Source organism: Delphinapterus leucas, chromosome 1 (assembly GCF_059928025.1).
Source record: "Delphinapterus leucas isolate spDelLeu-1000000601 "Yukka" chromosome 1, BTC_Dleu_Yukka2, whole genome shotgun sequence".
NCBI classification, from domain to species: Eukaryota; Metazoa; Chordata; class Mammalia; order Artiodactyla; family Monodontidae; genus Delphinapterus; species Delphinapterus leucas.
The window spans coordinates 146,150,045-146,165,717 of NC_143129.1; the positions used below are offsets into that span (position 1 = coordinate 146,150,045).

At 54.3% G+C, this 15,673-nt stretch overlaps 1 protein-coding gene across 1 annotated transcript in view; it reads left to right on the forward strand.

Annotated features, from left to right (window-relative positions):
* Window positions 1-15,673, forward strand: part of SLC1A7 (solute carrier family 1 member 7) — a 46,717-nt gene that overhangs the window by 17,317 nt on the left and 13,727 nt on the right. The window contains exon 3 of the mRNA XM_022575713.3: window positions 8,583-8,798. Coding sequence (XP_022431421.1) covers window positions 8,583-8,798 — 216 coding nt within the window. The remainder of the gene's footprint in view (window positions 1-8,582; window positions 8,799-15,673) is intronic.

Here is a 15,673-nt window from a genome sequence, read left to right on the forward strand (position 1 = left end):
GCTCTTTCCCCCTTCCAGTTAGAGAATTCCTGTTCATCCTTCAAGGATCCATTCAGCAGCCCCCACCCCTGGGAAACCTAGCCTGATTCCCAGGCCAGGCTAGACCCTGCTTCCAGCCTCTCTCAATCCCAGCCATGACCCAGGGTTTCGTGTCGTCCAGACTGCAGGTCTCTCCACCCACCTTCTTCGTTTTTGGGACCGCATAACACACAGAGCAAGTGTTCAACATGGGGCGTGCTGGGGACCTCTCTGAGCCTGGGGAGGTGGGTGAGGTTTTGAAAAAGCTGCTACTCTTCTCTGTGGAGACACTGCACGGAGAGGGTCTCGTTTGAGTGCCTGGGGCAGGCAGGCCCAGCCAGGGCCTTTGGGGAGTAGACACCAGCAGCCCTGATGCAGGAGGGAAGGGAGGCAGGGGACCTGTGTTCCCTCTGGGTGGGGTCTTTCCCTCCCGCTGGAGCAGGGCTCCTAACCATGGCGTAGTGGCACTGGTCGTAAAAACCAGTGATGGGCAGCCCAGGGAAGTCATTCCTAGCAAGTCTGCGACCGTAGAGCAGAGTAACGGTCACCCGTGGGAACACTGTTTCCCTCCCACCTGCCATTCTTTGCCTTGTGGGAAAGAAAGGGGCAGGGGTTCCGCTCACGTGGATTGGGAACTGGATCGACCCTTATTACACTCAGGAACGCAGCCTTTCCAGTGGAAAGGGGTTGAGACTGGTCGATGGTCAGAAGTGAGCTCTCGGAGGACTGCAGCTGCGGCTGCTCCAGCTTTTGCTTTTGACTGAGTTCAAGCTTGTTATTTTATTATTATTATTTTTTAGATGCTGGGGGTAGGAGTTTGTTAATTAATTTATGTATTTTTGCTGTGTTGGGTCTTCGTTTCTGTGCAAGGGCTTTCTCTAGTTGCGGCGAGCGGGGGGCCACTCTCCATCGTGGTGCGTGAGCCTCTCACTGTCGCAGCCTCTCTTGTTGCGGAGCACAGGCTCCAGACGTGCAGGCTCAGTAGTTGTGGCTCATGGGCCCAGTTGCTCCGTGGCATGTGGGATCTTCCCGGACCAGGGCTCGAACCCGTGTCCCCTGCATTGGCAGTCAGATTCTCAACCACTGCGCCACCAGGGAAGCCCCAAGCTTGTTATTTTTGAGTTCCCAATCGATCCCCTCCCCATGCCCAGGGGTCTGGGAAGGAGAGACCTGCAGAAGGCAGTTGGGGGTGCCAGGGTGGCAGTGCCCCCCCAGGCCCATGCCTGTCTCTGTGCCACCTCCTCCCTCTCCCACCCCCTGAGCCCTGCACTCCCTCCCCACCTTCCTACCTGCCTCCATCCCGTGGAATCTAAAGTGGAACCAAAGAGGTTTGGTCTGTGTGGCTCCAGAGGGCAGGGCTGGGCCCAGTGTGGAAATTCTCTTTCCTGGAGGCAGATTTCATACTAATAAGCATAACTAGCCCACAGTGGAGGTACTGAGTTCTCTGTCCTCTGAGGCGTGCAATCAGAAGTGGTAGAGGAATTTCTGCCCTTGGGAGGGAGTGCTGGGACCAGATGATCCAGACCTTAGCCAAGTGGGAGTCTGGCCTCCTGCCTCAGGTCTTAGAAGGAGTGGGCTTGAGGGTGGGGCTGTGGCAGGGACAGCCGGGAAGCATAATTCGGTGCTAACGTAGCACTTGCTGTCAACTGCTGGGCCTGTCATTTGCTCAGGGGAAGGAAAAAGACCTTAATATTTGGAAGGGCTGACGAGACTCCTATGGACCCCCAGATGCCTCCATCCACTTGCCTGTCGGGTGGACTGCCTGCAGCTGCACCCAGGGACCAGTTTGGGAGAGCCTCCCTGACTAGGTCACATGAAGCCACAGCCCAAGGATATGGTTCCTTCCTGCCTTTAACTTCCTAGTGCAGGATGTCATGACTATGGATGTTGTCACGCTAGTAGACCAAGGTTCAAATCTACTTACTGTGTGACTTTAGCAAGTTGCTTGCACACCTCCAGTGACTGGGAGTTCACTACTTCTCAAGGTGGTCCCTTCCAGGACGGGACAGCTCTGTTTGCTAGAAAGTTATTCCTGGTGCTGAGCTGAGATCTGCTTCCCTGTGGCTTTCCGCATCCATCCCAGTGTTCCCGGGGTCTGCTCTGCTGTGCTCACTGTCCCCTGCCACCTACCCCAGCTGCCCTCTATGGGACACACACCTCCCTCCCCTGTCCCTTTCCCAGGAGGGTCTTAACATCAGGGCAGGTCCATGGCCTCCTCAGCAAGCCCTCCGGGCTTCTAGCCCCACAGGCTGAGGGCCCCCCACCCCTTTGGCACCCTTATTCCCCAGTGACTCACCAAGCTGACAGCAAACAAACCCCCAAAGTCCCCCTCCCACGTGCTGCCACTGCGGCTCAGGCCCCCCTCCACCCCAGAGCTTGTGCTCTCCGAGCTGTTGAAGCCAAGCATGGCTCTGCATGTGTCCGTGCTCTTCTTCATCGTGTCAGTCAGAACTGGCCTGAGGTCTGCTTGGTTCCCTCATCCAACACATTAGCTATTCCTCCCAGCTTCCCAACCTCTACAAATCTGATCCACATGCTGTCAGTGCCCTTGGCCAAGGCATTGATAAAAACAACCAGGAAGGAGAGGGCTGAAGGGAGAGCCCCGAAGTACACCTCCAGAGACCCTCTCAGGTTCTCAGTACTCAGAAGAGGGGACTGCCTGTGGTAATCATTCCCCGAAGTTCTCAGAGGACCCGGTGTCAACTGCTTGATGTCACACGGACACACAGTGCCAGGGGCCTTTCTCTAAACCTGGCAAGGGGCCCAAGGCTGGTCCAGGTGACTTTTCCTCCGGGAACCCACAGTGGTCGCTCGTGGTCATCAGAGCTCGGAAGTCACCCCTTTTCACAACTAGTCTAGAGTTCCACCCTGGCTTAACATCACACATACACACCAGCAAACCTGCACCCAGGCCAGGCCAGGCCCTGGGCCCTGAGGGCCTAGAACTGAGCCAGATTCAGCCTTTCCCTGGAGGAACTCACAGTCTGCTGGGGCAGGTAGTCACAGAACAGACGATGCCATCACAGAAGAGTGCTAATTATTGGAATATATTGAATACTTGCTATGTACCAGGCGCTATTCTAAACCTAGATCAATGCTCACAATAAACCATCATTATCCCCATTCTGTCCTCCAGTGGAAACTGAGGTGCACAGAGGCTGAGGAACTTGCCCGAGGCTCCCAGCTAGTGAGGGCTGCGTGCAGGAGCATCCGGGAGCTGCCTGGCCTAGTCAGCGGGCTCAGGAGGCCCTCAGAGGGAGGAAGTACCTGAGTGGAGACTAGAGAGATGGGTAGCAGCAGCAGGAGAGGATGGGAAAGTAAACCAGGGAGGACAGGGGCAAGGCGACCGGGTTCCTTCCGTGTTCCCTGCTTCGCTCAGCACGTGTTCCCGCCAGCCTGCCCTGCACCAGAGCTGGGCCGCGCCGTGGGGGTTCAGGGCTGAGCATGCCGGCGCAGTGCCGTGTAAGAAACTGCGAAGCACAGGGCGCCCTGGGGAGGTAGGTGAGATCGCCGTATCAGGGAAGACTTCAGAGGAAGGATGTCTGAGCTGACCTTGGAAAGGGCAAGTGGAAATTGGTTGGGCTGGGCAGGTGTGTGAGGGCTTGGGGGGTGTGGGTGGAGAGTACCAGGCTAAAGGAACGACCAGCACAAAGATGGTGCAAGGAGCAGCAGGGAGAACGGGGTGGCTGGAGAGGTGCCAGTGAGGAGGAGGAGAGTGACCCAAGGCCTTGGAGGAGCGTGGACAGCTCCTGAGGGCGAAGGGGAGCCACCAAGGACTTCAAACAGCGAGGGGCCCCCAGCAGCCTCAGCAGCCTGTCCGCCCTCCGCAGTGAAGCGTGCAGGCGGCGCTGGGCGCCTCCCGGTGTTATATGGGGTCACCTTACCCACCTCAGGGGTTGGCGTGAGAACAGGTGAGGGTCAGTAGTGGCCTTTTTCTCCCTCCATTTCCCGCCCCCTGCAAGTGGAGGGGTTACCAGATGGAAACAGGCTGGGCCCAGGAACCAGCCGGCTCCCCAGTCACATCAAGCTCTTGAACCATAATCCCGGGCCCTGGGGGCGGGGCGGGGGGGGTGGCCAGATGGCTTCGGAGGGAGTCCCAGACTTCTGGGCTTCCTGAGGCGCTGTGCCAGGGCCCTCGAGGATGTGGGGGACTCCCAGGAGCACCCGGCCATCGTGGGAGTCGCAGAGGCAAGGTTACCTATTCTCCCCTCACCGTAAATCACAGAGCCTGAAGGAGCATTTGAAGTCATCCTCATGGAATCTCCCACTCAGCCTGGAAGCCTTGATCTAGCCTTCCAACAGGTGGCCACCCAGCCTCCATCTGGATACCTCCAAAGATGGGGAGCTCACCACCACAAATCTGAGGGCTGTAGCCATGGGGCAGGTCATGAACTCCGAGCGTTGAACTAAATAGGCATTACATGGGCTGAATCGCATTAAAATCATGGTTAGCCAAAACCGGAAGGCCTTTTCTTGCACAGGAGTTAAACCAGGTCGTACCACGGAGAGTCACTGTGGGAGAAGGGAAACCCCACAGGGCTGAATCCCTGTTCCAGTCTTAACTTCACAACTAGGCAGCTTGGCCAATTAGCTCCACCCCCCTGAGCTTTATTTTCCTTATCTGTAACTCAAACTGCACAATCCAAGAAGGCAGTCGCTAGTCATAAGTGACTACTGAACCCTTGAAATGTGGCTAGTGCAATGGAGCAACTGAACTTTTTGTTTTTAATTAAATTAAAATTTTAAACCAGAAGCCGTTTTTCTAAGCATTTTTATGTTGATTACACAGTGAAATGATAATAATTTGGGTAAACTGGGTTAAATAAAGTGTTATTAAAGTTAATTTTACCAAAAATGAACTTCACCTGTTTCTTTTGACTTTTTTCTTTTTTTTTTACTGTGACTACTAGAAAATTTAACACTACAGTGGCTCACATTATCATCGCTGACAGAACGTTAAGGATCGAATGAGGTGGATGTTCAGGTGTTTGGGGACAGTTAAGCTCCAGATGAATTACGGTTTCTGTGGCTGCTGGCCCTTGAGGGGTTGTGTTTTTCATCATACAAGCAAGACATGCTTATTCTCGAAATAATAGAGAATGTGGAAAAACATTAAAAACAAAACAAAACTTGCCCATTATCCTACCACCCAAAGACAGCTACTGTTAAACTTTAGTTTTTCCCCTGTGCATGTCCATGTGACCTAACGCTCCCTGCAGGGCCCGCCACCCCGGCTTGTAGGTTCTCAGAAAGGTCACTTTAACAGCTTGGCCCAGAAGTCTAGACCTCGAGGAGCCCCCTCCAGCCAAATGGCAGGCTGTCAAGGAAGTCACTTGAACATCCTTTCCTGTGACTGTGAGTTCCGGGAGTGGCCACCATCTCACGCGGAATCCAGGCCCGCCCCGCACTTAGCTCCCGTTCTGCTCGGCCTCTGCCATCACCTGCGGTCACCCTGGCACTGGCGGCACCAGCCTGGGGAGGGGAGGGTCTGCTCTGTCATACTGTCAAGCAGTTCCTCCCCAACTGCTCCCACCTCGGCTGCTCTCCTTTCTCTTCAGCCAGTAGAAAAACCCTTTCCATTCTGCGGGCGGGACAGACGTTCCACAGCGGAACTGCTCGTGTCCCAGGTGATGGAATTCTTTCCATTTTATTCATCAGCCCTCTCCCTTCCAGAGCCCCTGTGTCCGGGGTCCACTCCTGCTATATCTAGAACCTGCACTCCCTTCCTTACCACATCCGCTCTATCCCTGAGCTGCACCACCCCCATGTTAGACCTCTTCTTCCTCAGAGTGGCCTTCTGAGGAGCCCTTTGCCCCTTTCTGAGATCTGATTTTCATCTGCACCCCTCTCCTGCACAATCCCTCAAGCATGTCTATGTTTATCTGGACCACAAACCTCGAGAGGGGTCTGTGTCACAGGAGCTCCAGGGCACCCTGCAAACTATCTTGTACTCTGCTTTCTCCACTTGACATAAAATAGGAACATCTTTCCAATGACACCATCACTTCTGATGGCTGCTTCGAAGCCCGCTGCATGGCTATGCTGTAACTTTTAATCTAACCTGCCTTGGATTGAAGTTGGTCCCAGCTTTTTGCTTTACAAATACACTTCAGTGACCCTCCCTATATACTTTGTTTACTTTGATATTCTCAGATCTAAGGACTTCTTAGTTCTCCCTTCTCAGACATCCAGCAAATTCTGCTAGATGTGTTGTGTGTTACCCCATTCTCCCCTGTGTGCCCCTTGGCCTGGCGCTCAAGGCCACTCCTACTCCTGAGCTCAGTCCATCTTTTCTGCCCCATATCTCACTCTACCTCACATATGGCCTGAGCTCTGACCACATTAAACACCACAGTGTCCCCACACTTTCCAGCCTCCCTGTCATCTTCTGGTGTCCCACTGCCTGGCACGTCTGCTCCGTCTCCAAATCTGCCTCATCTTCCAGTGCCCCTTCCTCCACGTAGCATTTCCTGATCCTCCTAGCTACAAGTGATCCCTCACTCCTCTGAATAAAGATAGCACGTCCTTGTCCCATCCCTTGTGGTATTGATGCAAACACCTTGACCCCTGGTTACCTGAGTCCAGTTCTGTCTCGAGTGTCCATGTCCATCTTCTTCCCACCCCCCACAGCAGCCAGACCAGGAGTTACTTGAGGTCAGGGACTGATTTCTGATTTCTTTCTGTGGGCACAGGGCATGGCACAGAGTGGGCACGTGCTAAAGGATCGAATATCTACATGGGTGAAGGAGGACAGGCCTGGAGCTGGGGAATGAGTTCCGGTCCAGCTGGCCACTAATGTCCTGTGTGACCTCGAGCAGGGCCTCTTCTCAGGGCCATGGCTTCCCTGTGGCCTGAAGTAGTTGGACTTGGCTGTGAGGAAATTCTGTTATGGTCAGAGGCCTGTTTGGCCCTGGGCCGAGGTGCTGGCCCTTGTCTGGGGATGATCTCTCTCATGGATGACGTTGCAGGGTGGCCCCCATTTCTGCTGGCCACACAATCTCATTATGAGCCCTTCAGGATTTATATCTAAGACCCACCCTAAGCCCATCACTAACATATGGTGTCCTGGCAGACAGGCATGAATGGAGGTTGTAAACATTGACTCATTCATTCATTCATTCACTCCTTCATTCAGCAAACTACACTCCAGCAGTGTAGTTTGGTTCTGGCTCTGTGGACGCAGCATTGAATCAGACCCAGGCCCAGCCCTGGTGGTGCTTCCAGTAAATAGTCAACAGTTCAATGAGGTGGGGCTGGGACAGAGGGCAGCACAGGGGCCATGGGAGCCCAGAGAAGGGGCCTTACCCCTGCCTGATGGTCAGGGAAGGCTTCCTGGAGGAAGGACCCCTTTAACTGCATTTTAAAAGGGGAGTGAGGCTTTGCTACAGCAAGCAGGGAAGAGCAGGGTGCTCACAGGCAGCGGTTACCGTGGGGTGCAGGAGAGGCTTTCTGTGCTCAGCCCTGATGCTAGATGTAGCCTAATGATAAGAGGAGGTGGATGGGGAGAGATTATCTGCTCTTGTTTACATGATTAAAACCAGACAAATACTTCCTTTATCTGAAAGAATGAAAAGGCTTTGGGGAAAAATCCTTTTGGCAGCAAAGTGCAAGCATCTCCTTAGCTAATCTCTCGCTCCCCACCTGCCACCATCCCCCATCCCCAGCCAAACAGTCATGAGAAAAATAGCTCCAGGGCTGACTTGCTGTGGTGGGCAGAGAGCCAGGGTCAGGGCAGGCGGGGAGTGGGGAGGAGCCAAGAGGAGAGAGACCCACAAGCCTCTCCATACAGTCTCGCGAGAGGAGAGTCTGGGCCGGGGCACTAACCCAAGACGGCCACAGGGTGGCACCTCTCAAGGAAAAATCTAACCATGGCCCCATTTTTTAGATGCAGATCCTGAGGCCTAAAGATGGAGGAGTGACTTGCTTGCCTGGGTCACATAGCCAATGGGCAGAACTGGGACTAGGACCCAGGTCACCAAGTCCCAGCCCAGGGCTCTAACTCACTCGCTCCTTCACTCTCCCTCATTAGTTCATTCAAAAGCCTGCAGTAACCACCTGCTTGGTGGCAGGACAGAGAGCTCATGCTGGGCACGAGGGGCCCACGGAGAAGTCAGATCTGCTCCTCTTCTCACATGTCCTCAGTCTGATGAGAGAGACAGACAGTGACAGTGACAACCAGGGTCATGACAGAGGAGGCCAGGAGCTGTGGGACCCCCAGAATGGGCTCCTAAAAGATTTCACCCAAGAGGAGGCACTGAGCTTGGTCTTACCTGCTGGGTAGGATTTGGGCAAGTGGAAGGAGGTACTAAGAGGACACCAAATATGGAAAGGTCTAGAGGTGTGAACGGGCTCAGCTGATGACGCCGGGCAAGGAGGAGAGAGCAGAGCAGAGAACAGACGGGCTGGATGGAGCCTCGGGGACTGGATTGGGGGGGGATCCCCATGCCTGCACATTCCCTGGAATGCTGTGAGGGTGCTAGGCAGAGCCAGGAGGGGGCGAGAGTGCACACACCTGAGTGCCTGGCCTGCCTACCCACAGACGCTGACCCCTATCACTCTCCCAGCTTGATGTCCGGCCTCGCCTCCCTGGATGCCAAGACCTCCAGCCGCCTGGGCATCCTCACTGTAGCGTACTACCTGTGGACCACATTCATGGCAGTCATCGTGGGCATCGTCATGGTGTCCATCATCCACCCGGGCAGCGCGGCCCAGAAGGAGACGACGGAGCATAGTGGGAAGCCCATCATGAGCTCAGCAGACCCCCTGCTGGACCTCATTCGGTAACTCCTGCCGCCGGCACCCTGCTTGGGAACGCCATGCCTGGGCTGCGGGTGCTGACCTCACAGGCCCAGCCCCGCATGTCACCCAGGGGGCAGAAGAGGGTGTGGGGATGAGGTGCTCAGGGTCTGCCCTTGATCACTAATGGTAACAAGGGGGCAGTCACAGAGGCCACTCTCTGCCCCCTCAGCCCCCGTGCCTCCGGCTGGGCTCACACTGAACTGTCCACGCCCATCAAGATGGGATGAGTGGGAGGGCACAGGGGACACAGGAAGGGCATTCCCGAAGAAGGCAACAGCTGTGCAAAGGTCCTGAGCTGGGAGGTAGTATTATGGGGAGAAGTTATGGCCCATTCAGTGTGACTGGAGCTTGAGATGTGAGCGGGGAGTGGACAGTCATTGCTGGAGAAGTCGGTTGGGGCCAGACCATGAAGAGCATTGGGAATCAGGCCCCAAGTTGCATTTTATCCTAAAGGCCCCCGGAAATGGGTTTTAAACCTGGGAGTAGCATGTTCCAACTCAGAAGGCTCCCTCTGTCCGCCAGAGTGCTGGTGGACTGGAGGTGGGGCGCATGGCAGGCGGGGAAGACAGAGGCAGGGACTGGGCCAGGCTGGCAGCCATGGGCCTGGTGGAAGAGGGAAGACTGAAGGCTGCTCAGGAGGTAAAATCAGTCTGCAAGAGACGGTGAGAAGGAGGGAAGGGTGGAGGCGGTGGGAGTCTGATTGAAAGGGCATGAAGGTCTCTGGCCTGAGCACCTGAGTGGACAGCAGCGTGGTCACAGGGCCAGAGGACAGTGCTGGAGCAGGTGCGGACCTCCTGAGGGAGGCGTCAGCTGACGGTTGGCTGGTGGATCTGAATCCTGTGGGGAAGTCTGAGCGGGAGATGGAGGTTGGGAGAGCAGCAGGTAGAGGTGTTAGGGAGGCCCTGACGGCAGAGGGGTCTCCCGGGACAGTGTGGGTGAGGACAGCAGGGCTGGGACAGAGCTCGGGGAAGCACCACATTGGGAACAGTTTATTGGGCTCAATAGGGTGCCCCAGTAAACGTGCTCTGGGGCTCCTCTGCTCCCTCCCATTTTCTCACCAATTTCAGATATAAGAAATCCAGTCCAGTCTAACAGTAAAACTCCAGACTCATCCAGTTTAAAGCGAATCCTGTCCTAGCCTTTTGCATCTGATTCATACGTGGAAAGCTGGAATGGGAAGAAGGTCCTAGCAGGTTTTGCTCTCTTTCTTGCTGCACCTACTCCCCTGTTGCTAGCCCCGGGGGTGGCACAGTGAAGAGGGAGAGGGAGTGAGCTAGAAAGGTCCTCCTTTATGGTAGTGGGGTGAGCCGGGGTAGCTGCTCCCTGGTTGTTTTTCTTCAGCGGAGCTTTTGCGGGCTCTTTGGGGCCCCTCCTATCACTGGTGTCTCACACCTGTTATTCCCTTGACTCAGGCGCTCCCTGCGCCATCTGGCTGCTCACAGTACCCTCCTCAGGCCTGACCTCTGGTCAGCTCCTCTGCTGGGGACACCTCCCCGCCCCCCGCCCTGGTGATCCTCTTAGGCAGTGTCCCTTCTGCAAGGTCCGCACTGGCCCGTGAAAAACACACACATCCTTGCTGGAAATGCAGCCCTTTCCCAAGGCCTTTGGACGTGAGTCAGGCACCAGCCCCTACATACCTCAAACCTTAGGGGACACCGCCAAGGTCTCCTGGCTTAAAGTTAGGGAGAAGCACTCCTCTCGTCCTCAGCATACAACCTCTCTCTCTCCCTTGCCCTTTCTCTTGAAAAGCCCTCACCCTCTGTATCAGTTAGCTGTTGCCGTGTGACAAACCATCGGAAGACCTAGTGCCTCAAGACAACAACCATAAGTCCACGGGTCAGCTGGAAGTTTCTGCTGACTCGGACTGGGCTTAGCTGAGCTTGCTCATGTGTCTGCAGGCAGCTGGCTGCTCAACTGGGGAACAGCTACTCCAGGGTGACCTTGGCTGAGATAATCCAGCTGGGCTCCACGTGGTGCCTCATCTGCCCGTAGACCAGCCTGTATTTATTTCATGGTGGTGAGAGGGTTCCAGGAGAGAGCTAGCATGTTCTTACGAGGAAGGTAGAAGAACAAGAGAGGCAAAGAGAAACATACAAGTATTTTTCCAAGTCTCTGCTTTTGTCAAGTCTGCTAACATCCTATTGGCCAAAGCAAGCCATGTGGCCAAGCCCAGACTCAGGGTGGGAAGGGTTGGCAATGTGACAAGGCAAAGGCATCCACGAATGAGGGCCTTCAGTGCAATCAAGCTACCACTCCCTCCATTTTCTCCATTCTCCGGGTTCTTTTTATCCTTTGAGATGTGTGGTGAACCAAAGATCACAAAAATACCTGCAGTTTTGTTCCTGTTGTGTGGTTCTCACCCACAGGGTCAAGAGCCAGAGAGACCCAGGCAAGGTCTGTTGTATCTACACTTACTTGCCTGGTGATTTCATCTAGTACCATGGCGTTGTACACCTTCTGTACACGGACGCTGCTGAATTTTGTTTCCAGTGGAAACCTCTCACCGGCACTCCAGATTCTTACATACACTTGTCTAAAGGCATCTCGAAATTAGCACATCCAAAGCTAAACTCTGGATTTTCCCCATAGATCTGTCCTTTCCTCAGTCCTGCCCATCTTAGTCTGATGCCTCTCTTATTGTCTCATATCCTGCATCCAGTTTGTCAGCAAATTCTGTCAGCTCTACCTTCAAAATGATATCTTAAACCTTGCCCCTTCTGTCTCCCTCTGCCACTCCCACCATCGCACAGGCCACCATCGCCTCTCACTCGAGGGTCCTGTATGGTCACCTGCTTTCTCTGTTTCCCGACAGTCTGTTCTCAGCACAACAGCCAGAGGGATCCTTTAAAAACCTGCCCGCAACCTGTCACAGGTTGACAAAATCCACAGTGCTCACCATGGCCTACAGGCCCGTCATGATCCCTCCACCATGCACAGGTTGGCCTCTGACCTTTGCTCCAACTCTCCCTCCCCTCACTCCAGCCTGCTGGCCTCTGTGCATGCCTCCAGACGTGCTTAGGGTCCCATCTGGGAGCTTGGTCTTCCTTGCTGCCTCTGCCTGGATGGCCCTTCCCTCCCTCCATTGACACCGCTGCCGTGTCACCTCTTCAGAGGGGCCTCCCAGCCTCCGTCAGCCCCTCTCCTCATAGCTTGGATTACTACCTGACACTACCCTATCTGTGTATTTCTGTATTTCTTTTTCTGTCTCCCCCACTGGAATAAAATATGCTCTGGGAGGGCCAGTTAAAAATCACCCCACTGTGGGCTTCCCTGGTGGCTCAGTGGTTGAGAGTCCGCCTGCCAATTCAGGGGACGTGGGTTCATGCCCCGGTCCGGGAAGATCCCACATGCCGCGGAGCGGCTAGGCCCGTGAGCTGTGACCGCTGAGCCTGCGCGTCCGGAGCCTGTGCTCCGCAACGAGAGAGGCCACGGCAGTGAGAGGCCCACGTACCGCAAAGAAAAAAAATTAAAAATCACCCCACTGTATTCCGGAGCCTAGAACAGCAACTGCACGGCAGAGGTGCTGAGTGTTTGCTGATTGCATACGTGGGATGCAGGGGCATCGGTGAAGCCGCAGGGTTTGAAGCTGCAGGAAGAAGCACCAGCACAGGGAGAGTGGCTGAGCACACGAGGCGCGAGGCCAGGTTGAGCCCCAGCCGCACTGGAGGGCTGTGTCCAGCTGCTGGAGCAGGAGGAGAACCAGGAAAGCCGACAGCCTGGAAGCCAAGGGAGGAGGAATTTTGAGAAGCTTCATGTCTAAGATGCACTATTTCTAAGATTTGGTGACTATGATTCATCATTTCTTGGATCCTATGATTTGAAACAGCCTTTCCTTGTGGTGGAAGGATTGTTGGCGCTTGGGGAGCCCCGCCCTCCCCAATGGCCTCCCCTGCTTGGGGGCTGAGGGGTCTGGATCCGACCCACATGTCAGAGTCAAATGTTCCAGGAGGAGTTCCTGCTCTCAGTTGCTTTTCACGTGGTGAAAATCTATCCTTCTGGTTTGAGGTTTTTCCCCCAGTCGCTCTCAACCCTGAGCAAGTTGTTTTGCAAAGCTGGGTGGTTGGACATCACTGACACCATTTCTTAGTTAAGAGAGCAGAGCTGCAGGGGAGATCACATGCTTCCTGCAGGGAAGCTCGTCTCACCTCTGTGTGGTCACTGTGTGGCTGCAGGCAGACCAGCCCCCTCCCGGGGCCTGTTTCTCCCGTCGGTTTCAAGATCCCTTCTAGCTCTGTGGTTCCGAAACACAAAGGCCTAGATGCCAGTGAGGAGGCTCCTGGGCACGAGCAGAAGGTTCTGGAGGTGGGTTGGTTCCGGGACAAGGTTGGAAGGACGGTGCAGAGCTCAACCTTGCAGACCTTGATCCCAGGTGAGGGGGTGGCTGTTCCACTCGAGAAGGGGGAGGCCGGAGGTGAGTCTGGGAAGGATGGACTGGAGCAGGGTAGCGAGGAGTGGGCAGGATGTGCCTGGAGGCATGGGGACACCCTGGGAGCGGGTGCAGTCACTTTCGTTCCATTCAGCCCACTTTTACTAAGTAACTGCTCAGGGCAAAGACATTGTGCTGAGAGCCGGTGGGGAGGGAGAGGGGGGAAATACAGGTCCCTGCATCCAGCTGACAACCATCTTAGGACAGACAGACCAGAAGAGTGCCCTGGACAGCTACTCTCTGCGACCCTTTCTAGCTCTGACATTCTGAGAGGCCATGCAGAAAATAAGGACACCAGCGATGAGGGTACCAGCGGCCCCCTCACCCTTGCTCTGGCCCAGAGCAGTTGCCTACCAACCAAGAACACAGGACCAGGGCAGGGAACTGGGAAATGGAGGCAGGTGTGCCTAAGGAAAAGTCAGAAAGATGAGGGGTCCAACCGAACAGGGAAATAAGGCCCACTGCATCCTTCAGGGAGGGAAGATACGCGTCCGTCTCTCAAAGATGATCCAGAGGAACACAATAGGCCATGTCCCTGGATGACTCTCCAAGGCATGAGTTCATTTCCCAGGGCTCCAAGCGGGGGTTCCAGAAAACTGACGTCTGCTCACAGAGCAGCCTCACAGAACAAACCCAAGCGGAACACCAGTCAGAGCTGGGCCCCTTCTTTGTTTTCCAATCTTTCAAAAACACCAGAGAGATTAAGTAATGACTTGGGTCTATTTATAGCTCCCAGTTACCCGCTCAGGGATTGGATGAAGCTCTTGGGAGCTGTGCTTGGAAAGGAATAATTCCCACCTTTGGAGCTTGGATTGGGGATGGGGGTGAGTTTGGAACCGTCACAGTGGGAACTTACAAATAGTAAGTGAGGTGGACCGTGGCCTTGCCCCAAGAGATGTGGGGGGGGGGGGCCCAGGGCAGACTGTGTGTATACTTGATGGGCTTGGCTGCCAATGTCTCCCAGGTACATTATGTCTGCATTTTACGTAACCACCACCGGGAACACAGGCCTCATGGGGCAGACAGGAAGGCTTCCCATGGGTCTTCAAAGCCAAAAGAAAATGGTGCATATTTTTTCATTTAATAATCAAAGGTATACTTCTTTATTAAAATCTGAGGGTAAGTTCATTGAGAATTAGTACGACCACATGTATTAGGAAATGCTTTCGGCTGCTACTTCACAGAAACCTGAAGCAGCAGAGGCTTAAGTAAGGTAAAGGCCTGCATTTTCTCCCAAATAAGCAGACCAGAGGTGGCAGCTCGTGGTCACCAGGAGCCCGTGCTCCCTCCACCTTGGTGCTTTGCTGGACTTACTAAGCACTTGGCTTTTATCATCAGTGTGTCTCATAGTTCAGTAAGGTTGCTGAAGCTCCAGCTATTATGTCCATGTTCCAGGCAGAAAGAAAAGAGCTGGAGGAAAGGACCAAAGGGTCCTGGCTGCATGGGCATCTTTTAAAGCTTTTTCCAGGAAATGCCACCCAATGACTCCCACTTACATCGCATTGGCCACCCCTTTGGCAAGAGAGTCTGGGAAACAGGGCTTGATGGCAGAGCCTTTTGGTCCCTGTAACATGCCTGGGTTTCTGTTGGTGAGTAAGGAGAGAGCATGGAGACTGGGTAGATAACTAGTCATCCTTGTTGCAGCACATAATTTAAATTATTGTCATTTTAAAGGAAGCTGTAGAGAGATGTATGTATGAGGTATAAGTTCCATTCGGTTTCTTACATACGGCCTTTTGAATGCCCTTGGTTTCTGCTCATGCTAAAGCAGCCTTCCCTCTAACCACTTTGTCACTCGAACCTACTGGAAGTGTACCCAGGAGACATTTTCAAACTGTTACCACGTGATGCAGTGTGGGCCTCCTCCACTCTGGTCAGGAGCGCCCAGGGCCGGTGGGTCACGCGCTCCGGCAGGCTGTGTGCCTGGCGTGACTTTGGCTCTGTTTGCTGTCCAGAGCCCTGGCAGGCAGCTGTTATTCTGGTGGCAGAAATCTGCTTACCACTCATCAAAATACAGCCTCACGTGAGCTGCTGCGATCTCAGCTCCCGACCCTGCTTCTTCTCTCCCTTGTGACAAAGCTGAAATCAGTGGGGAAAGCCAAGACCATTCTCTACCAGTTTTCTGCCATGGTAGCTCATTCTAAGCCCTCTTTCTCCTGCCATATGCTAACCCTGAACCTGTATTTTAGCAACAGTGAAAAAAATGATAGTTTCTGCTTCCCAACAGTGGCTGCCAGGGTGTAAAGTTAAGAAAGAACGCACACTCATACTCATGTGTATAACTCCATGCATGTGTGAGCTGAGTCTCGCAAAAGGAGAGACTTGCCGAGAGCAAGAGTGAGCGGGACGGAGGGTCCAGGTGAGCACGGGGCGCATGTCCTGTTCAAGGAAGTGCCAGCACAGGAGCAAAACTCCTTGTTAGCATCTCTG